Raw genomic sequence first — 24,022 nt, 5'->3', positions numbered from 1 at the left:
CGTCACATGGTGCAGCATGCTCGAGCAGAGGCGTCGTTGGTCACGTAAAGGTTTTCCGTGTGCGCGCTGACGGTGTTTTCGATAAAGATGGTGTTTAAAAGTCATTTTTTATCCCAATAAAGGTTATCATCGCATGCCTGACTCGCTAAGCCGTCGGAATATGTAAAGATTGTTGGTGGATGGCCGAATATTACGGTTTTGTGACTTTGATAAAATAATATTAAATAATTGCGTCAAGAAATGGAGGTTTTTGCTTTGGCCGACATTACGATTTTTGATGGTTTGGTACAGAATCATCGTAGAAACTTCTGGTTTGCGTCACTACCTTCTCTCGAGATAGCTTTTATTAGACAAGGTGAGAGGTCAAGTTGACGATTTTGTAAGTACCAGTCTATCAGTGCTTGTTTGTGTGTTTGTGTGTTTGTTTCTGTGTGTGTTTGTGTGTTTGTTTGTAGGCACAATAACTCGAGAACGGAAGAAGCTACCAATGTCAAATTACACCCCGTGATTCAGGAGGGTGATGGCTTGTGCTGATTAGATTTTGGTCACAATCGGTCAAAGGTCAAGGTCACCGTGAGGTCAAACATAATTCCGTAAATTCATGTGGAGAAATGGAGTATTTTTGCTTCGGTCGACGTTACAAGTTCGTTTTAACTTCGATCTTAATTTTGTCTTTGGTTTTGCGATCGCTTAGGACGCCTAAAACTCAGTTGTCGAAATTCTGGTAAAAATCCGATGTTTTGGAGACGTTTTAAGATTGTATAAAAATATTTCACTTGCCGTGTCACAGCTCGTCACGTGGTGCAGCACGCTCGAACAGAGGTGTCGTTGATCACGTAAAGGTGTTCTGTGTGCGCGCTGACGGTGTTTTCGATGAAGATAGTGTTTAAAAGTCTTTTTTTATCCCAATAAAGGTTATCATTGCATGCCTGACTCGCAAAGCCGTCAGATTATGTAAAGATTGTTGGCGGATGGCCGAATATTACGGTTTTGTGACTTTGATAAAATAATATTAAATAATTGCGTGGAGAAATGGAGATTTTTGCTTCGGTCGACGTTACGATTTTTGATGGTTTGATACAGAATCATCATAGAAATTTCTGGTTTGCATCGCTACGTTCTCTCGAGACAGCTTTTATTAGACAACATCAGAGGTCAAGTTGACGTTTTCATAAGTACCAGTCGATGACTGCTTGTTTGTTTCTTTGTCTGTTTGTTTGTGCGCAGGATATTACAAAAAATCGTGGACGTATCCTGATGAAATTTGTTGGGCAAGTTGGGTGTGTGACAAGGATAAAGTGGTTTGATCTAGGTGAAGATACAGTTCTGGATCTGGATCTGGATCCGGCTACTATAATTTTTAATATAGACATAAACAGAGACATTTTGAAGGACATTATCATGAAAAGAAAACCACAAAGCTTTTCGTTGTGCTCTCTTCAGGTGAAATTCGCACAAAGTGAGTGAGTCATGATGAGAAAAAGTCTAATAGACACTTATCAACAAAGTCCATTCAGATTGGATGTTCTCCAATGATGCATCATCACCTCCCAAATGTCGAGGTCGGAGGAGCCTGTTCAGTGTTCAGCTCTCCAATTGGAGGTTGCAGAGTCTGAGGTGGAGGCGCTCAGACTTTTTACTTAAGAAATCTAAAGATTTCGTCAGTATATTGATTACTTCCTCGTGTGTGTGTGTGTGTGTGTGTGTGTGTGTGTGTGTGTGTGTGTGTGTGTGTGTGTGTGTGTGTGTGTTTGTTTGTAGGCATGATAACTCGAACGGAAGAAACTACCAATGTCAAATTACACCACGTGATTCAGGAGGGTGATGGCTAGCGCTGATTAGATTTTGCTCAAAATCGGTCAAAGGTCAAGGTCACAGTGAGGTCAAACATCCAAAACATGATAACTCAAGAACGGAAGAATCTACCAATGTCAAGCTACACCACGTGATTCAGGAGGGTGATGGCTAGTGCTGATTGGATTTTGGTCAAACGCAGTCAAAGGTCAAGGTCACAGTGAGGTCAAACATCCAAAACATTCGATTTTTGATGGTTTGGTACAGAATCATCGTATAAACTTCTGGTTTGCGTCGCTACCTTCTCGAGAGACGGAATTTATTAGACAAGGTCAGAGGTTAAGTTGCCGATTTTGTATGTACCAGTCTATGGCTGCTTGTTACTTACGAAATCTGAAGATTTCGTAACTATATTGATGACTTCCGTCCTCTGTTTGTGTGTTTGTGTTTGTGTGTTTGTTTGTCGGCACGATAACTCGAGAACGGAAGAAGCCACCAATGTCAAATTACACCACGTGATTCACGAGGGTGATGGCTAGCGCTGATTAGATTGTGGTCAAAATCGGTCAAAGGTCAAGGTCACAGTGAGGTCAAACATTCGATTTTTGATGGTTTGGTTCAGAATCATCATAGAAACTTCTGGTTTGCGTCGCTACCTTCTCCAGAGAAAGCTTTTATTAGACAAGGTCAGAGGTCAAGTTGACGATTTCTTAAGTACCAGTCTATGACTGCTTGTTTGTTTGTTTGTCGGCACGATATCTCAAGAACGGAAGAAGCTACCAATGTCAAATTAAACCACATGATTCAGGAGGGTGATGGCTTGCGCTGATTAGATTTTGGTCAAAATCGGTCAAAGGTCAAGGTCACAGTGAGGTCAAACATCCAAAACATAACTCGAGAATAGTTACCACAGGTATTGTTGACGGAGCATGAATTTGGAAGATCGAAGTAAGTTCGGCAGAATTTGTGTGTGAATTCGTCGAGTTATGGCTGTTTTAAATTTCTCAGTGTTAGCACCCATGGCGCAGAACGCCTTGCCTAGTTGTAGGCCGCATCGTGTTTTCGATAAAGATTGTGCTTAAAAGTCATTTTTCATCCCAATGAAGCTTATCGTCGCATGCCTGACTCGCTACGCCATTGGATGGTGTAAAGATTGTTTGTGGATGGCCGAATATAACGGTTTTATGACTTTGATAAAATAATATTAAATAATTCCGCAAATTCCTGTGGAGAAATGGAGTATTTTTGCTTGGTTCGACGTTACGAGTTTGTTTTAACTTTGATTTTAATTTTGTCTTCGGTTTTTGCGATCGCTTAGGGCGCTTAACACTCGGGTGTCAAAATTCTGGTAAAAATCGGATGTTTTGGAGACGTTTTAAGATTGTATAAAAATATTTCACCCGCCGCGTCTCGGCTCGTCACGTGGCACAGCTCTCTCGAGCAGACGCGTCGTTGAGTCACGTAAAGGTTTTGCGTGTGCGCGCTGACGTCATTGCGCTCGCCCCGGCATCCTTTCGAGTTGGGGGGGGGTGCGTCGCTTGTGACCTTTACGTTACATTAATCTGCGGTAACTCGAGAACGGGGAGAAGCTACCAAGGTCAAATTACACCACGTGATTCAGGAGGGTGATGGCTAGCGCTAATTAGATTTTGGTCAAAATCGCTCAAAGGTCAAGGTCACAGTTAGGTCAAACATTCGATTTTTGATGGTTTGGTACAGAATCATCCTAGAAATTTCTGGTTTGCATCGCCACCTTCTCTTGAGACAGCTTTTATTAGACAAGGTCAGAATTCATGTTGACGATTTCGTAAGTACCATTCTATGACTGCTTGTTTAATTAATTTGGAGGGCCGTACTCACGTCCTCAGGTGGAGCAGTTAAACAACTTGGTTTGTCTACATGGAAAATGTAGGACGGGCAAATTGACCGAGAGATATCTCCGGGCCTGTCTCCACCATACAGTCGTTCCTGTATTTATCCAGAAAAGCATTCAACATTCCAGAATGAGATCAAGTCTGTCTGTTGAGTGCATGTTTTTGCAGGATGAACTTTGGAGAACACAACGTCGATCCTCGGGCTGACGTCACGCTTTGCGAACAGAGTGGCGGCTTTCACTGTTGTTTATGTCCTTCTTTGACATGGTCCGTCTGTGTAGATATATCGCAAAGATTGATGACCGTGTCGAATTGGCTGCAAGACAGAGAAAAGATCGAAACATTTTGGTTCTATCATTCGTGATTCTTCAAAGCATGTTCTCAATTTGTCGGACTATACCTTATCTGACACCGAGAGGTTTGTTCTCGCTTATGGTTTTGAGTTCAGCATTCCAAACAACAACATTAAAAGAGAGGAAGTTTTTCCAGAGTTTGAGCTTCTTTATGAGCAGTTGAGTAAACATAATGCAGTCTCCATTGAAGCAGATCAGGCGATGAAGGCTCCACGTTGTGATGAGGCATATGCCTACTATGGGGCCCCAAACGACCTTTCTGAATTGTATTTACAAAGGGAATGCATGACTGCCATGAATAATTTAAGAAGAAACCCTGAAATCCACATCTGTAAACCTGACAAAGGCTCTGGTGTGGTTATTTTAAACCAGGTGAACTACGTGAACAAAATATTGTTTATCCTACAGGATCAGTCCCAGTTTCGACAGCTGGGATGCGTGGATATACATGACTGTACATCACGTTTGGAGAATGAAATCGGTAAGAGGTTGCTCTAACTGCATAAACGGGGTGAACTGTCAAGGGAATATTACAAGAGGATCAAGCCAGTAGGCTCTCTTCGTCCGAGAATGTATGGTCGACCGAAGGTTCACAAGCAGGATGTTCCAGTGAGACAAATTCTGTCCATGGTTGGTTCTGCCCAGCATCAGCTGGCGAAATGGCTGTGAGAGTTACTGCAACCAGCGCTCGAGTCAATCTCCAGGTTCGTCATCAAAGATTCTTTCACTTTTGCTGATGCCATAAGAGAGACGTGTCCTACTGGTTTGGAGAATGCGATGTGTTCTTTTGACATTGATAGCCTATTTGCAAATGTCCCTTTGACAGAGACTATCGATATATGCACACATTTGCTGTATCACATGGAACTTGAGCATTCTCCCATTTCTGAATCTGTTTTCGTCAAACTGATGAACATGGCTACAAGAGATGTTGAGTTGAGCTTTTGTAACATTATGTTCGTCCAAATTGATGGAGTGGCCATGGGCTCTCCTTTAGGTTCGTCATTAGCAAACATCTTTTTGGCTATAAAGAACTGTGGAAATTGACCAAGTTGCAGGTGACACAATCCGCCATCGTATATTACAGATATGTGGATGACATATTTTGTCTGTTTGAATCTCGTGGTCTGTGACCGCTTCTTGAATGCATTGAATTCTCTTTACCCTGCCCTCAAGTTCACGACGGAATTGGAACACTCTAATTGCTTACCCTTTCTGGACGTCCTCGTCGAGATCAGCATCTTAATTTACGACGTCCATCTATAGAAAGCCCACTTTCACCGGCCAGTATACTCGATGGGACTCTTTTAGTTCAACGAGATACAAGATTGGTTTGATCAATGTATTAGTGAGTCGAGATAAGAGGATATTGTGACGTCCACGGGACCTGAACAGTCCCGCCAAGGTAGAATGAGCCGAAACGATGGAGGCGGTTTATTTATTTATAACCCAAACATGGCGGTTCTAATCGCTCTACCGCAAACGGGACGAGGAAGGTGGCACGAGTCACTTTTCACTGAGTTGATGATGTTTATTTGTTTTTACTATTAACCAGAAATAACAAGACTCGGCAAGAAGAGGGATCCGGGACGATTTGACGGGATGGTGTGGGATCGGGCGTGGGGAAAAACACAGACAATTCCAATGAATATACAGATCTCAAACCCTCTAAGGCGCCAAGCGCGCACGCGCGCACACACACACACACACACACACACACACACACACACACACACACACACACACACACACACACACACACACACACACACATACATACACACATACATACACACACACACACACACACACACACACACACACACACAAAACGTAGCTATTTCTGGTGGTCAGGCTGGACCGTGGTGTGGACGCAACTGTCCCTGGATTGGCGTCGGACAAGCTGGGCTTGCTCTCATCAGGGGGGCAGGAGAAACCGTGGTGCTGTCGACCTCCTGGTCTTGGCCCAAGTCCGCTCACAGCCGCCAGGGAACCAGTTCTGGCGCCAAGTTGCGAGCAGGAGAGAGAGGCAGGTCCGCCCGCCGTTCGACCCCGTACTCCGAGTCAGCAGAACCCCAGAGCCAACCAAGGTGAGGCACGAGGCTCAGCAAGGCTCCAAGACACGATGAATAACACGATCGAATCAGCACAACAACAAGGACGCTCTCCGCGCAACAGCCTCCACACCAAAAAAACACGATCTTTTTGTCCCGATCTTCTTCCTCTTCCTTTTCGACCCCGAACAGAACCTTTTTATCCTCCTGTCCTCGTCACTTCCAATCGAGCCGTTTATTGGCCCACCGCCGTCGCCTTCTGCCAATCGTGATCACGGGGCGGAGCCATCCGCTGCACTGTCCTGTGACGTCACGGCCAGCCTCCAGGGACTACTAAAAGGGGTTTACGCAGACACACTTACCCTATCCCTTGTCCCTATCTAATTACGTGACAATTATCATTTCCCCCTTGAAGAAATGAACATTTACTAGACAACTTATCACCACTGAATTGCTACTTATTACATCGAGATCCTGGTAAACTCGAACAGCATGGCATACCTAATTACCCTTTGAATGCATACCCCCCCTCAAACGTAACACTGCCCCCTCCTCTGGTACCGCAGCTCCTGCAAGGTATATCAGAGGCGCTACCGTACCAGCCTTAACACTTACTGACTCACACCTAATTAACCTAACAAAATAAAGTAGGAGGGGCAATGGGCAGCGAGTCGCAGCTAACTTACCTATCCTGCTTAATGTACTACCTACCCCCTTATGGCCTTATCCTCGCCTAAACAATCATTCGTTTTTTTATTTTTTTATTTTATTTTATCACATGAGAGCACTGAGCGAAGTTGCACTCCATCGTCTGGATCATCGCTCTTGCCCAGCACTCTTCCAGTGATCTGGGGAGGGGAAACAAAAGGTTCCACAAAAACACAACACTTATACTTTACATTCCTACTCTAAGCCTTAACGACACTATTCACAGGATATTTACACTTGACCGCCTCCCCCAGTGGATGCTAATAGACCCAGCGTTACCTGGGGAGCCAATTTTCAAATTTGCTTGCCCCAAAATTATGCGGACATCATGCCCTTGCTGCACATGTCAAGTTGTGCGGGATCGAGTGGGACTCATACATCTTCACAACACTCACACCATGGTCATCATCACATTTCTAGGTCATGGTCCTCATTTTAATCATGCAGGCTGAATCCCGTCATGGCTGTGGGGTGGGTTACCACAAGATGATGGGGGCATCTCAGGTGCAACCATGCCCACAGGTAAGCTTTAGTCCAACCCGGACGTTTCTCCGCCCCGCTCCCTTTGATTCCCTCCCCCCTGGTAGCCATCAGCTCTAATCCCGTACAACACTCTGGAAGCGGTCTCACTGGCTCCTCTGGCCTTCCTGGGTCGCCAAGGTCCTACCTGCCTTGGTCGCCCAACCAGACCCTCTCCCAGTTGGCTCCAGACACTGTCACCATTAGCCACCAGGGGTGAATCTCCTTGAAGGGGGTCGCAATTCCCGCTCACCGTGAGCTTCAGCAATCCCTGTGGACAAGCACATCATCCCCACCCACAAAACCCACATGACTCCTCCACCCCATCTGCCTTACATGTGACACCTGCATTTCTAACACTTCACCGACCATGACCTTCCCTGTTACCACACCATGTCCAATAAAAAATCAATGTGTGCACCATACATTTCACTTCTTAACTTAAAACAATTCACACAGCACTTCTCACCCGATCCACGCACCTGCCATTGAACAGCCACTTGGGCCTGCTTTGTTACCAATTACCCACTGTCCCGATTGTCACTCTAAAACCCAGCAGAACTTACAAACCCATGCCAATTTTCCCACAATTCATTTTTTTTCCACCAAAGGAGGGCACTTCGCCACAACCTCAGCAGCCGAGCATGGCCGTATATGCTCAGCCCAATCTAGTCTCCCCGACCTCCGACAGTGATCTCCGGACCCGACCTATGAAAGGGCATCTCGGATAGACCTGGCGGTTCAGCAGGAGGATTCACCCTCTCCGAGTCTAAAAGTCTATTGGAGGGTCCCTCCATCGCCGGGTACCGGCAATATCGTTGCATGTGTCCTCTTCGCCCGCACCGGAAACAACTCCCCATAAAGGCCCCTGTGAGTATCGGTGTAATGTCTCTTCCGGTTCCGGACCCCCTCGGCCATAATCAAATTGCTATATTGGCTGGGCTGGACCCCGCCGCTTTGGCGCACCAACTACCGGATTAACCTTTATCAAACTTGACAGTTTCTGGCAAATTTCCTGAAACATTTGGGTAATGCCAATTTCTCCCAGCCCCCCTCCCTGATCCTGGATCTCCGCCTGTCGGATCGTCACCAATGGCCTCTCGGGCACCCGACCCGGCCGCTTGGTGCACGGTGGGTGGATCCTGTAGCTCCACTAGCGCTCGGACCTCAGGGTCAGGAAGAGCAGCTAAAAATTTCTCTAGTGCCAGTCTGTCCCACGCCTCCACTGTTAGGTCCCGATACGCGATCCTGACTGATTGGTAAATGTCCTGTGCCAGCTCCTGCACTGTCTCACCCGGCTTGAATCTGCGGTGCTGGAGCTGGGCCTGCACCAGATCACAGTTTGCCGCGAACCCAAACCGACGGCTCAACGCCTCGCAAATGTGGGAGCTGGTCAACATCCCCTCCGCGATCACGTTTAACACATCTGCGGCTGGTCCCTGCAACGTTGCCACCAAATTCCCTGTACGTTCCCACTCATTCCACCCGTTTAGTCGGGAAATACACTCAAATTGCGTCAGAAAAGCTTCAAGGCTCCCTGACCCGTCAAAATTTACCAGGGGGATCACTTTTACGGTGGCCGGCTTCTCAGTTTCTCCCTTGTCCGAATCCAGCCCAGGGATCAAACACCCTTGTGGCTGCATATCCAATTTTGGAGCCCACTGTGGCCAAAGACGTTTTGTGGTGAGGGTCTCATGGGTCAATTTTGCCTCCTGTTCCAAACGTTGAATGAACCGATTCACCTCTTCCCGCAGGATCTTCTGGGTCCGCACAACCTCCTCCAAGCCTCCGTCGCGAGTTTGTAGCTGCTCCTCAACCAACCTGGACACTCTACTTACAAAAGACGGCTCTACCAGGCCTTTATCCAAGACTTCATCTTGGCTCATAATTTTATCTTGTTCGTCCAAACGAGCCTCCAATCCTTTTACCTCCTCCGCCAAATTCATCCCTTGCTTCCTCAGCTCTCCCCACTCTTCAACTTGCAGCTGCATACGAGCATCCACACAGGCACGATGACGTTCCAGGCTTTCATCCACTTTATCAACCCGAATGTTCGTTGCATCAATTTTATCTACCAATTTTTTTCGTATATTTTCCCCCTCCAATGTAATTTCTACCTTTGTTTCCTCCAATCTATCCTCGAATTTACTTTGTATTTCTCCCAATTTAACATCCACACACTCCTGCATCTCAGTTTTCATTTTCTTCATCTTTTCCCCCAACTCATCCCTCATTAAATCAATCCGTGCACCTAAATGTTCCCCCATTACCCCCAATTGATCTGTCATTTCTGCCCCCTGTGCCGTCATTTTTGCCATTTGTGCCGTCATTTCTGCCCTCTGTGTCACGAATTGATTTTCCATTTGTGCCGTCATTTCTGCCCTCTGTGTCACGAATTGATTTGCCATTTGTACCGTCATGTCCCCTATTAAACGTTCCAACAGTGTCTGGATCGACATCGCGCTGGTTTCCGGCTCTGCCGGCTCCATTACGGGCAATGAAGCACGGTCCACGCTCGGAATGGGGGAGGTTCCAACCCTACCCCCGTCTCTCCCCTCTTCCCCCGACTCGCTGCCAGACACGTGGCCTTCCTCCTCAAACATCTGCGCATCCGCCATGGTGCAGAAGTCCCGTTTGCCACCAATTAATTTAAATTTGAAAAATCCCGCCAAAATTTTCCCGCGCTCGCGCGCTTTTCTGTAGTAATTTTATATTCCAATTTGTAGCGAGATTTTAATCTTGGTATATTCTCCCGATACCAAATATAATTTAGAGGGGTTCAAACATCCAACACCCTGACACCAATGTGACGTCCACGGGACCTGAACAGTCCCGCCAACGTAGAATGAGCCGAAGCGATGGAGGCGGTTTATTTATTTATAACCCAAACAAGGCGGTTCTAATCGCTCTACCGCAAACGGGACGAGGAAGGTGGCACGAGTCACTTTTTACTGAGTTGATGATGTTTATTTGTTTTTACTATTAACCAGAAATAACAAGACTCGGCAAGAAGAGGGATCCGGGGCGATTCGACGGGATGGTGTGTGATCGGGCGTGGAGAAAAACACAGACAATTCCAATGAATATACAGATCTCAAACCCTCTAAGGCGCCAAGCACACACACACACACACACACACACACACACACACACACACACACACACACACACACACACACACACACACACACACACACACACACACACACACAAAACGTAACTATTTCTGGTGGTCAGGCTGGACCGTGGTGTGGACGCAACTGTCCCTGGATCGGCGTCGGACGAGCTGGCCTTGCTCTTGTCAGGGGGGCAGGAGAAACCGTGGTGCTGTCGACCTCCTGGTCTTGGCCCAAGTCCGCTCACAGCCGCCAGGGAACCAGTTCTGGCGCCAAGTTGCGAGCAGGAGAGGGAGGCAGGTCTGCCCGCCGTTCGACCCCGTACTCCGAGTCAGCAGAACCCCAGAGCCAACCAAGGTGAGGCACGAGGCTCAGCAAGGCTCCAAGACACGATGAAGAACACGATCGAATCAGCACAACAACAAGGATGCTCTCCGCGCAACAGCCTCCACACCAAAAAAACATGATCTTTTTGTCCTGATCTTCTTCCTCTTCCTTTTCGACCCCGAACAGAACCTATTTATCCTCCTGTCCTCGTCACTTCCAATCGAGCCGTTTATTGGCCCACCGCCGTCGCCTTCTGCCAATCGTGATCACGGGGCGGAGCCATCCGCTGCACTGTTCTGTGATGTCACGGCCAGCCTCCAGGGACTACTAAAAGGGGTTTACGCAGACACACTTACCCTATCCCGTGTCCCTATCTAATTACGTGACAATTATCATTTCCCCCTTGAAGAAATGAACATTTACTAGACAACTTATCACCACTGAATTGCTTCTTATTACATCGAGATCCTGGTAAACTCGAACAGCATGGCATACCTAATTAAACATCCTAATTACCCTTTGAATGCATACCCCCCCTCAAACGTAACAATATGTTCCAACTCCAAGTTTCATACAGAGATGGACAAGATTGCCGGCATCCTCAGTGAGAATGGATATCCTGAGTATATCATCAGGAGGTTTATGCACAAATTCCTCACTGCTATAGATGAACAGAAGATGGGTCCTGAAGAGTGCCCGATCCACATCAAGATTCCTTAGAAAGGGAAAATGTCACAAAGATATGAGGAACAAATCAAAAGATGTCTCAAACACATATCTGGCCGTTCGTCCAAGAGTGATTTTCACCTCTCGACGTCTGATTCCTGCAGTTAAGACGGATGTTCTGCCTGCCTCAAAACTTAGCAATATTATTTATGAGTTCAAGTGCCGATGTGATGCTCGGTATGTAAGCAGAACTACCCAGACTCCGACTGACAGAATCAAACAGCATGTCCCTTTGTCCATCAGGTGGAACACAATTGGTACAAGGACACAGCCGGTACGTGCTTGTAGGAAGGTCCCAGCATCAATCCCAACATCGTGTGCATCTGCTATTGGACAGCATTTGATTGAGAATGCAAACTATGCTGAACAGTATAATGTGGATGCATTGAAGATATTGAGTAGAGGATGAAGTTCATGCATCTCAATAGTAGAAGTGACATTTATCTATTCCATGGACCCTACTGTATGTTATGTCGGCAAAAAGAGTTTGTCCACTCGCTTTGCTTATTTGTACAAAGGATAAGAGGAAAACGAACTCGTCTCATGATCACGGATGGTTATGAAAAAATTGTATCACAGTCTCAGCGGCTCAGCCTCAGACTCTGCAACCTCCAATTGGAGAGCTGAACACCGATCAGGCTCCTTCCACCTCGACCATTGGGAGGTGATGATGCATCAGTGGAGAATGTCCAATCAGAATTGACTTTGTTGATCGGTGTCTATTAGACTGTTCTTCATCATCACTCACTCACTTTGTGCCAATTTCACCTGAAGAGAGCACAACGAAAAGCTTTGTGGTTTTCTTTTTCTGATAATGTCCTTCAAAATCTCTCTGTTTATGCCTATAGTAAAGTTTTGTCCTACCAAGCATCTTTGTAATTTCTCAGTGATTCTTCACCACTGAGAGATTATTGGGCCAAGAATGATAAATAGCATATCTCAAAAAGTTGTGGACAGATTCAGATTCAGATGAAGCTTGTTGGACATGTTTGTATTGTTACAAGGACGAATTGTTTCAATTTTGAAGATCCGAAACTGGATCCGGATACGAGAATTTTTTTTGTGATTCCTTGCCATTGAGAGATGGGGCTAAACCGATATATATATATATATATATATATATATATATATATATATATATATATATATATATATATATATATATATATATATATATATATATATATATATATATATATATATATATATATATATATATATATATATATATCACAATATCTGAAAAAGTTGTGGATGGAATCGGTCGAAACTTGGTGGACAGGTTGGGTATATGACAAGGACAAATTGATTCGATTTTGGTGAAGATCCTAATTCAGATCTGGATACAAGAGGTTTTTTTAAACTTTTAAACTGATTCTTCACCATTGAGAGATTGGGCAAAAAACGATATATTGTTACGGATCTGGCAGCCATATTGCACACAGACAGACAGCAGTCCCTGAGCTTAGTTATTTTGATAAGTATGTGTTTACAGTTAGAATCCCCCCTTTGTCTAATGGGAATTACATGTGTGCGCTACGAATTATTGTATAGTCAGGTTTTTACATCCTCTACATCACCAACTACAATAACAACACTGATGCCATTGCCCACGTGCGTTTGACCACGTATGTGGGCGGAGATTTTCATCGCCTCAGCTCTGACTCCACCCCTTGTCCAATCACGCACAGAGGGCGACTTTCCCATGACACCCCGGCCAATGAGCGGAGGGCGAGCACCACACGTGCGCCCCAGCAAATTGGGAGGCCACCACGAGTCGCCTGACAACCCACCGTCCAATCAGGAGGCAAATGGCGGGGAGAAGAAGCCCCTCCCTTCTCAAAGGAAGAGTAGAGTGGTTGTCTGGAGGATAATTGGGCAGACAAGAATCGTGGTGAATGCGTTCTGCAGACGGTGATCGTGGCAATTGTGGCGCGGTCTGTGGTTGTCGAGGAGCGGTCTCAGACCCTGGTGATGAATGGTTGAGCGGCTTCGTTCATGGGCCGTGGACTTCGGGTCGTGGGTTCAGGTCCCACATTGGTGGTTTCGGAGTTGGTGTGGCCGCACGAAGCGGACAGGTACCCCGGCCCGGCTTGACCAAGATAGACCCACGGGGTCCAGTTCTTTTGGGTGTGTGTGTGTGTGTGCATGTGTGTGCGTGTGCGTGTGCGTGTGCGTGTGCGTGTGCGTGTGTATATGTCTGAGGGCCCCGTCTGTTAAGTAGAGCTGTTTAAGTGTTTTCTTTTCATTGTAAATTCCATTCCTTTTATTCGGTTAACTCTGCCTTCTTGCATGATCCTCTGCCCCATTATAAGTAAATATCCCTTTTGTTAAATGCTCCAGCTTGTTTCTGTGTTTCTTTCATTGGCTTAGCATGGTGCGGGTTTGAGAAATAGCGAGGCTGTAAATTGTTCATTTGGACCGACAGGCCTTGGTAACCTCCGTTCGGGTTACACACGGTTCGGGCACGGTAACGGCTCGTTCTGCTCGAGGTCCGTCGAGGGTGTGAATTCCCCGGTAGCTTTGCCGCGTGGGCAATTAGGTATATTAAAGTTTGGCAATTGACCCTACTCCACGCGGTCGAATTATTGGCGATCCATCGTCCTGTAAGGGCCCCGTGCGTTTCAGACTTATCCGAGGGTCACGACCTAAATTCCGGTGTGTTCGGTGGAGCCGACTCTACTGCTCCACCTAACGGTCGTGCTCGCCACCGATACCCGGCCCCGCAACAATATAACATGATCTTTCAAAAAATTATTGGCCCCAATATGTTCTACTGAATGAGGCAGTACGTGGCAGAGGTATGCACTCTACTGAGTGCCTTTCTAGTTACATTTGTTTTACAAACCTATGCTTAGTGTGAAGTAGCTCATTGTTTGTGTAATGGATGTAATTGTGTAATGTGCTGGTCCTTGATTGTACATTGGTGTTCTAAGATATTCTCTGTCGTTTCAGTGAAATAATTCAGGAAATATGGAGAATGTCCAGTGTAAAACATGGTGACTTACAAGCAAACAATGAGATTCATTAGGTGTTTTGGTGCTTAAGTTCTGAGAAAAACTAAATTAAATTCCAGTGAAACATTTCTACTCTTTCACCGAATTCAACTTGTATTTTCATAGTTTGAAAAGAGCCAACCCCGTGAAGTAACTGTCCAATTCACTGCTTGCTTTGAAGTATCAGTGTTCAAAGAAGGTGCCCTTCAAGGCTGTATCTCAAGCATTTGTTCATTGTCCCGATATGTGATCTTAATGAGCCAAAAGTCAAAGTTCACCAGGATCACAGCAGTCCTACACACAAAATGGATTAAGACTGGATTTTGTGTTTGAATTTCAGATATCAATTACACAGGAACAGAGTTCTGTATATGGGAGTACTGCCTTCATGTATTTGCAGTTAACGCACCCTCTCTCTAATTTGCATCCATACCTGATGAGCTCACTGCAGGCCTGAGCTGCTTCGGGAATAGTCATCCAGACGGGTTTCCAAGTCGGCAGGTATTTCATCCATCCCCATCCCTCTGGCTAAGGAATAGACTGGACAGCTGCTTGGCTTTTCATCCAGATACCACTGTGATACACAACTCGCTTTGTATGTTGAAGTAGGGCATCCTGAAGAAAAATATGACTCAATGATTACCTAAAAGATAGTTATTTTCCATTCATATCATATCAACAGCAAGATTTGTTCATGTGCATGGTCGGTCTTGTTTCCACATAAAGATACGTTAGTGGAGGGAATAGTCTCCAGACTTCTTCCTTTCTTGCTGAACAGTTCACAGCGCGCTTCTTTAACCAAACCGCTCATGCTGGTCTTATCATATAGTCGCAATGTAGATCTTTCCAAGGTGAGGAAATGAGGTGACGAGGAAGTGATCATCTGAAAGTGGTTCTCGGCAATGTGCAAGAAGGTTTGTGTCACCTACCGATAAGAGCTCCAAGTTGACTGTGCAGACAGTCTGTTGATCATCTGAGTCTGTTGATTCTTTATGTCGCTTTGCCATTGCACATTCAAGCATTGAATTAATGAACTATTGGTGACAAGCCTTCTTCCAGGATGCACCATTTCCCAGAAGTATTTGTGCCGTTACGTTCCCAATGCTGACGTTGATGGGTGCTGCATCAAGAGCTTGGAATTCTTCAAAATTCTGCCAAAAATTTCAAGTTATTCTTCATAGGACGTCGCAGGTCCTCAGAAGTCTTCGCCCAACAGAGGATGCAACAAAGCCAATCCGTATTGGAAGCCATGTTTAGTCATACATGAGAGCAAACAGTGGCGTTTCATCAGCGAGAACATGAAAGAGCTGAACATAAAACGGTGAGAAACATGTATATTTTGGGAATAATCTTTAAGATTTTCATTCATTTTTTATCTGGTTCAACCAGTAATCTGGTTCATTTTTGGGGAGTAATCTTTAAGATTTTCATTCATTTTTTATCTGGTTCAACCAGTAATCTGGTTCATTTTTGGGGAGTAATCTTTAAGATTTTCAGCTTTTATATATGAATCTATGAAAATCCGTCAAGATTATATCGTTATGACATCATTTTGACGTTTTACGTACATTATCTTCCCCGCAAGCTTATATTTTCTGAAAGCATGATCATCTACAAGGAGTTTCCGGTGATAAAGTGGCACATTTCTCATCTATATAACGATCTTTGATCTCAGCGACACGCTATATTTAATGCATTCGGGAAAATGACATCATTATGACGTCATGTTGATGTCATTCTTTTATTTCATTTTTGCAGCTATGGATTTTCCAACAGTATAGGTACATGCGATGCTTCATTGGGGGTGTCATCAATTTTAGGACAAAAAAAATCTTGTTTACACAAAAGACACATGGCCATCATTCATTCCATGGAGAAGAAGAAGACAAGAACTTGAGAAGAAAATATAAGCATGGAGTGTGAGGTTGACTCATTCCCTCACCTCACACAGCCCAACAAGGATGTGGAGATTGGCCGTGAAGTGACGATGCGGAGATTGGAGATTGGCAGTGGGGTAACAATGCGAAGCGATGGGATGCATAGCTGCATCTTTGAGGCATCCAGACCCAGTAGGAAAGTCCTCTTTGGCGTGCAAGATATGTGAACTGCAAGCAGCTCACACACGAACGTCCTTCTGTTCCATACTCCAACGAGAGCAGCTCAAACAGACACAGGCAAACCCCTCTCAGAGGCATCCCCGGTACAGCGGCTGCAAGCAACTCCATCTCCGCAATGCACCTGAGACAAGCAGCCCCACACAAATCAAACTGCACCTTGAGCTTTCTACACTGCTCTCATCTGTACCACAACCTCTTTGCTCCTCTCCTCCACATTCTGCGCACCTGTCTGCTCCTCTCAGGACAAACTTTCAGGACACGGACAAGGACCGGCTCTCAGCTCCTTTTCCCCCCCACACGACATACGTTTCTCCCAAATAGGATGAGGACCAGCTCCGAGCCCCTTTCTCCTCTCATGATGGCTTTCTCCCATCTTGTCTTGTGTGAGCCTCTTCCTCAATTGTCCACATCCGATGTGGGAAACGGCGCAGTTTCTGAAGGAACTTTTACACAGCCACCACCCATCCTTTCACTCACCCAAGGCTATGACGAGAGCCCCCGTCCCTCCCTCACGCGCGCAAGCATTCATTGTACAGTGCGCCACTGTATCCTGCCTGCAAGATGTGCCACACTTTAATACCGATGGGGAAAAGCATTGCACTTCGTGCCACGGACATGCTTGTGAGAAGAGACAAACTCTGATGTGGAGCAGATCGGTTCCTCCGGAGCAGATCGGTTCACCTTGTCTGTATGATCGACCCCAAGGATTAATGACCACAGACAGTCCAAGGGAAGACTGACCTGGTGTGGGGTGAAAAGTAAGACTGATGGGGTGAACGCGGTGTCAAAATGCGTCTTGGTGAAGGGAATTATTGGTGAATTAAGAAAGGCAAAGGAGAGATTGTTGGAACAGATTGGTCTGATTGTTCTGTTACAACAATCTCTCCTTTGCCTTTCTTAATCCACCAATAATTCCCTTCACCAAGCCTCATTTTGACACCGCATTCACCCCATCAGTTTTACTTTTCAATAGGGTGAAGGAGGAAAGATTGAAAGTAGCAGAGGGGGGTGGGAAGGAGAGAAGAAATCATACAAGGAAAACATGAACTAATCTCAACAAATGCCACACAAAACTTTTAGACAAGGGCAAAGGAGTACCTACACATAGACGAAATAAATAACTCATCCTCGGGTTTCCTCCGTGTCCATGTATGCTCTCCCCCTGCGGTACATTTCCAAAACCGTCACAATATTAACAACAATAATAAGAATGAGAATGAACATATAATCCCCATGTTGCCCAAACACATCTGAGCTTTGGTGAAAGGCAAGCTTATGCTCAAGCAGTACAGCAGGCAGGTATGTTACAAGGCTGTGACAACTGATGGAAATTTGGTCCAATGGAACAACAGGCCCACTAGTTCAATCAGATGATCTGATAGAAACAAGGCAAGATCTTCTTTGTTTTCTTCCAGTGGCATAATGTTTGACCTGTAGTTTCTGCAGGACATCTCACACTTTGTAAGCCATGCTTGCGTTTCATTGTTGTGCCCACTCTTTTGGAGTCTCTCCAATATCTATCAAATGGAAAACCAATCCTGTAATAGGCTTCTTAAGTGTTGTGTACTATGTCGGAAAATGATTCTCCAAATTCACCAACACACACACACACACACACACACACACACACACACACACACACACACACACACACACACACACACACACACACACACACACACACACACACACACACACACGATTGCAAAACCCCATCTCATATTTTGTGGTGGAACAGACTAATAAGAGGGAAATCCCTTAAATATGAGTGAAGTCCTCCTTAAATACAAGTAAACAATTGCATATTTTTCAAACGATTCCCAACATGATAATCAAAATGTGATACTAATTTGATACTCATGGCTTCGCTTGTGATTTTGCAGAAGGGGCCTTCAGACCTGAGCCACTTTGACCCCGAATTTACGAGAGAGCCTGTTCCGAACTCTGTGGGTCGCTCTCCGGAGCACTGTGACGTCACAGCCAGCGTTGAAGAGGCCAATAGAGCATTCCTGGGTTTCTCCTATGTCCCTTCTTATTTCGAGCATCCTATTTAAACCCACCAAGGTCGTCGTGGAATGCTCAGCATCATCTTTCTGCTCATGCCATGAGGTCCACTAAACTTAACCCCTTCCACACGAAGGAATTTTCAGTCCTCACACATTCCTCAAATATCGTGACATTGTTTTACTTTTTATTGTGCCAAGAATGTAATTAATTGAAGGCAGAATAATTTATCCTGGCTATTTTAACTGAGTTCAACCTGGTTGCAACAAGAAGATAAATGTCAACGAGAGCAGGATTCAGTGCTGCAGAGTGGGAATTATCATTTCAACAATACATGAGTTGGAGAACAGCTAAAGGTGATTTGTTGCACTATTTCACTTTTGTAAACTTAATCTAGTTTACCTCAGCTGCCTGTTTTGTTGTATGCAAATTCGCTGCCATGAAGTGGAAAATAATTGTTGTGGAATACACTCACAAGTACTTTGCTTTTTGTACAGTTTTCGTTTTGGTGTTGACTGACTCCCTTTGCCAAGCAGTGTGTATTTTTTATTATTATTATTATTATTACGAGTACGGGCCCGTAGGGGTGGGCCCGTAGGTGCGTGCCTGCAGGTGAGTGCCAGTATGTGCAGTCTCTCTCTCTCTCTCTCTCTCTCTCTCTCTCTCTCTCTCTCTCTCTCTCTCTCTCTCTCTCTCTCTCTCTCTCTCTCTCTCTCTCTCTCTCTCTCTCTCTCTCTCTCTCTCTCTCTCTTCTCTTTCTCTTTCTCTTTCTCTTTCTCTTTCTCTTTCTCTTTCTCTTTCTCTTTCTCTTTCTCTTTCTCTTTCTCTTTCTCTTTCTCTTTCTATCTCCTCTATCTTCCTCTATCTTCCTCTATCTTCCTCTATCTCCTCTATCTCCTCTATCTCCTCTATCTCCTCTATCTCCTCTATCTCCTCTATCTCCTCTATCTCCTCTATCTCCTCTATCTCCTCTATCTCCTCTATCTCTCTATCTCTCTATCTCTCTATCTCTCTATCTCTCTATCTCTCTTTCTCCTCTATCTCTCTATCTCTCTATCTCTCTTTCTCCTCTATCTCTCTTTCTCCTCTATCTCTCTATCTCTCTTTCTCCTCTATCTCTCTATCTCTCTTTCTCCCGTATCTCTCTATCTCTCTTTCTCCTCTATCTCTCTATCTCTCTTTCTCCCCTATCTCTCTATCTCTCTTTAAATTAAATAAATAATTTTAATAACTTCAAATTAAATTAAATAAAAAAATTAATTAAATAAATAAATAAATAAACATTAATTGTGACGTTATTCGTGATGTCATAGCACTGTGTCTTGTCATTGGTCAACAGATAAATGGCCGTAACTTGGGAACCGCTCGTCCGATCGATATCAAACCTCGAAAAGGCACATCTGTGGGTCCCCGGCAATATTCCTGGCAAGTTTCAATGAGATCGGACCGGCAGTCGTCGAGAAACTGCGGTCGCAGACAGACAGACAAACAGACAGACACACACACAGAGATTGCTGGAAATATAGATAGATTATTCCATCCAGGGGATATGGGTGGCAATGTCTTTTCAAAGGTAACGTGTTTCTTGCTCCTTCCGACATGCCAAGACAGCACAAAGAATCAACGATGCTGTATGGCATGGCTTGTCATGATGTAAACCTATCCAAGAGGGGTAAGCCGATTATCCCCTCCACTAAAGTCATTAGTGAGCCCGCTGGGTTATTGCTGATGACATAATACGGCAATATGGCATAATAAGCTTGGAATTCAAATCCTTCATCCTGCTGCCTTCAGTCAAATTCAAACCCACAAACTCTCAGACTGCAGTCGATTGTATGCACAACGATGAAACCGTGTCACCGTATGTCGATTGCAATGAAAGTTATTTGCTGCATAAAGGGTTATCGATATTATATATACTAGTACGGGCCCGTAGGGGCGTAAACGATGACTGGATTGGGGCATTATTTCAATTGGATCGGACCAACCGTATCATAAATGGCCATAACTTGGGAAACACCTGGGAAACATTTTCAGGTCCCCAGCGTCAATTGTGACATCATATCAAATGAAGAAGAATTGTGACGCCCCCTCTCTCTCGCCCCCCTCGCTCTCCTCCTCTCGCCCCTCCTCTCTCCCCCCTCGTCTCTCGCCCCTCTCTCTCGCCCCCACTCTCACCCCCTCTCTCTCGCCCCCTCCTCTCTTCCCTCTCTTGAATTGTGACGCCCCCTCTCTCACCCCCTCTTTCCCTCCTCTCTCCCTCCCCTCTCTCACCCCCTTTCTTGCCCCCCTCTCTTTCCCCTCTCCCCTTTCTTGCCCCCTCTCTCTCCCCCTCTCTCTCCCCCTCTCTCTCCCCCTCTCTCCCCTCTCTCCCCCTCTCTCTCCCTCTCTCCCCCTCTCTCACCCCTCCTCTATTCCCCCTCTCTCCCCCTCTCTCTCACCCCTAGTCTCGCCCCTCCTCTCTCCCACCTCCTCTCTCCCCCTCCTCTCTCGCCCTTCTCTCTCACCACCCTCTCTCTACCCCCTCTCTTGCCCCCCTCTATCCCCCCTAGTCTCGCCCTTCCTCTCGCCCCCTCTCTCTCCCCCCCTCTCTTGCCACCCCTTCTATCCCCCCGAGTCTCGCCCTTCCTCTCTTCCCCCTCTCTTGCAGATATTGGTCGACAGATAAATGGCCGAATCTTGGGAACTGCTCGTCCGATTAATATCAAACCTCGAAAAGGCACATCCGCGGGTCTCCAGCAATATTCCTGGCAAGTTTCAATCCAATCGGACCGGTGATCGTCCGGTTATTAATAATTTGGGAAAAAATTGGCATGATAAGGTGAGAAGGTGGAACGACACCTTCAGCTGCCATATATACACCTTTTCAACACTGAAAAAGCAGTAAAATGGCCGTAACTTTGGACCTGCTCGTCCGATCGACATCAAACCTCGAAAACGCACATCTGCAGGGCCCCGGCAATATTCCTGGCAAGTTTCAATCAGATCGGACCGGCGGTCGTCGAGAAACGGAGGTCGCAGACAGACGGACAGACACACACACACAGAGATTGCTGGAATTATATATATATATATATATATATATATATATATATATATATATATATATATATATATATATATATATATATATATATATATATATATATATATATTATATTATAGTCCAAACTCGGAGAGATTAATTTGATGGAAAATTTGGGGCTGAAAGGCCTAATAACATGATTGTATTCACGCAGTGAAAATTATGTAGGGTGAGTGGGTCCTGAATTGATGAAAACGTTCCATTCGTTTATGTCTAGTGAAGGGACCCTTGAACCCTTTTAGACCCTAAAGGGGTGTAAAAGAGTCTGAGATGCCTAAACGGTCAAATGGGTCTAAAGGGTGTAAGAGGTTTAAACAGTGTAAGGGTTGAAAGGGACTTAAAACAACTAAAAGGACGAAAGTGTCCATCGGGGTTTAAATGGTCGTCAGGGATCTATAGGGTCAAAAAGAGTGTGAATTGTTTAAAGTGTCCTAAGGGTATTAAAAGGTATAAAGAAGTCCAGTCTACATAGTCTAAAGGTAAAAATGTGTATTTATGGTCTGAAATGGGTGTAAATAATGTACATATCTAAAGGCATCTTTGTGGTTTAAATGAAAACTCTTAATGGAATCTCTAAATTTAATTTATCGCCTTGATTTTTTTTTAATCTCTTAATGCCATGAATGCCCTCATGCTTTGAAGGATGGGAAAGAAAAAGAGAGAGAGATATAGAGATATAGAGATATAGAGATATAGAGATATAGAGATATAGATATATGGGGTGGGTGTCGTTTCAGTCCATTTTTAATGTCCTTTTACCCTTTTAGTCCTTTTCAGACACTTTACACCCTTTAGATCCCTAAAGACCCGATAGACATCTCTATACTTTAAAAACCCATTTAGACCCCAACCACTATTGGAATGTACCTTTTGGACCGTTAGACCCCATTGACCCTTCAGACTATTAGATCCATTTTGACAGCTGAGATCAGTGATCTTCATAATTGGTTTAGATGGGGGCCACTTTTGCTGATAAGACATCAGTGTGAGAGCCGTCATACCACCTGCAGGACTCCATAATGGCTGCGATTTGGCCCTGCCTCCACATACTCTTCTTTGGTGTGGTTAAGTGGGCTGTAAAGCATAATTGTTTGTATTCTGCAATCATATCCTGATGTAGTTATGTTACTTTTATGTTTAATGTTGAAACACTCATTTGATACTGATGTTGAATTTATTTCTTAACGTTTTATTTGTTCTGTTACTTTTAATCAACTGTTTTTTTTTTTTTTTTTTTTTTTTGTATACCTTGGTCGAGGCTCGTATGAGAGCTAACACACAACTCACAGCAAGGAGGCATGAGACAAGAGGGGCGGGAGTGGAAGGGACAAAACAGTGGGGAACAGACACATTAGGTGAACTGTGGAAGGGAGAGGGATGGGGATGGGACGGGGAACATGGCGAAGAGAAGATGGACATTTCAGGGACTTTCAGGAAGGAATGCAGGAGAAATGAAGGAAGTGGGCTTGGGTGGATTATTGGGGTAGAAAAGATCGAGGATTTGGATGGGGGAAGATAAGAGGTGGTGGTGAACAGCTGTTTTGAAAGCCTGGAGGGAAGAATGGGAAAGAATAGAGTGAGGAAGTTTATTCCAAAGGCAGGAAAAAAGAGGAATGAAAGAGTGAAGATGAGCAGTGATTCGTGATTTTGGTAGTTTTACCAGAAGGGGGTTGTTGGCGGACCTTGAGCGCCCTGTGGAAATGTGGTGGGGACAAATCGCAGAGAGAGCAGGGGGGGAAAGGCTGGAGAGGAGTTGGTAGAAGACAGAAAGACCACCGACCAACCTGCGGTGATTGAGTGAGAGGCCCAAAGACTCAGCTTCATTGCGGGAGATGCCGATGATCTTAAATGCCCTGGTTTCGACAGCGTGAAGCCGAGAAAGGTGGGAGGCAGGAGCACCAGCCCAGAGGGGAGAGCAGTACTCCATCAGGCTACGGACAAAAGCTTTGTAAGTGGTCAGGAGCTCAAGAGGGCCGAGGAAGGACTTAGCACGACGGAGGATTCCCAGTCGGCGACTGGCTTTTGAGGCGAGGTTGGAAATGAGACTTTCCCAGGAAAGGTCATGGCAGATAGTGAGACCTAGAAGCTTGAAAGAAAAGACTTCTTCCAGAGGATTGTTGAGAAAGTGGATGGGGGGTTTTGTAAACGGTCCTTTCGAAGAGACATAGTGAGAGTGTGAGATTTGTCTGGATTGAAAGACATGTTCCACGTGTTGGACCAGTTTGTGATTTTATCCAGATCTGCAGTGAGTGAAGAAGCTGCTGCTTGCCGGTCTGAGGGATGACAGATGGTACGGCAGAGGGTGGAGTCGTCGGCAAAGAGAAATAGAGGATTTTCCAGAGAGTCCGA

At 45.3% G+C, this 24,022-nt stretch overlaps 1 protein-coding gene across 2 annotated transcripts in view; it reads left to right on the top strand.

Moving 5' to 3' along the window:
* LOC147035291 (serine/threonine-protein kinase Sgk1-like) overlaps positions 1-19,073 on the top strand; it is a 66,526-nt gene extending 47,453 nt beyond the window's left edge. For both annotated transcript variants that reach the window (XM_085896504.1, XM_085896495.1), the window contains one exon: positions 18,468-19,073. In XM_085896504.1, coding sequence (XP_085752630.1) covers positions 18,468-18,638 — 171 coding nt within the window. In that variant the 3' untranslated portion in view covers positions 18,639-19,073. The remainder of the gene's footprint in view (positions 1-18,467) is intronic.
* The last annotated feature ends 4,949 nt before the right edge of the window (positions 19,074-24,022 follow it).

The sequence above is a fragment of the Eptatretus burgeri genome, chromosome 1, assembly GCF_056783735.1.
Source record: "Eptatretus burgeri isolate ZD-2024b chromosome 1, Ebu_testis_v1, whole genome shotgun sequence".
Lineage (NCBI taxonomy): Eukaryota > Metazoa > Chordata > Myxini > Myxiniformes > Myxinidae > Eptatretus > Eptatretus burgeri.
This window is presented reverse-complemented; position numbering and strand designations above follow the sequence as displayed.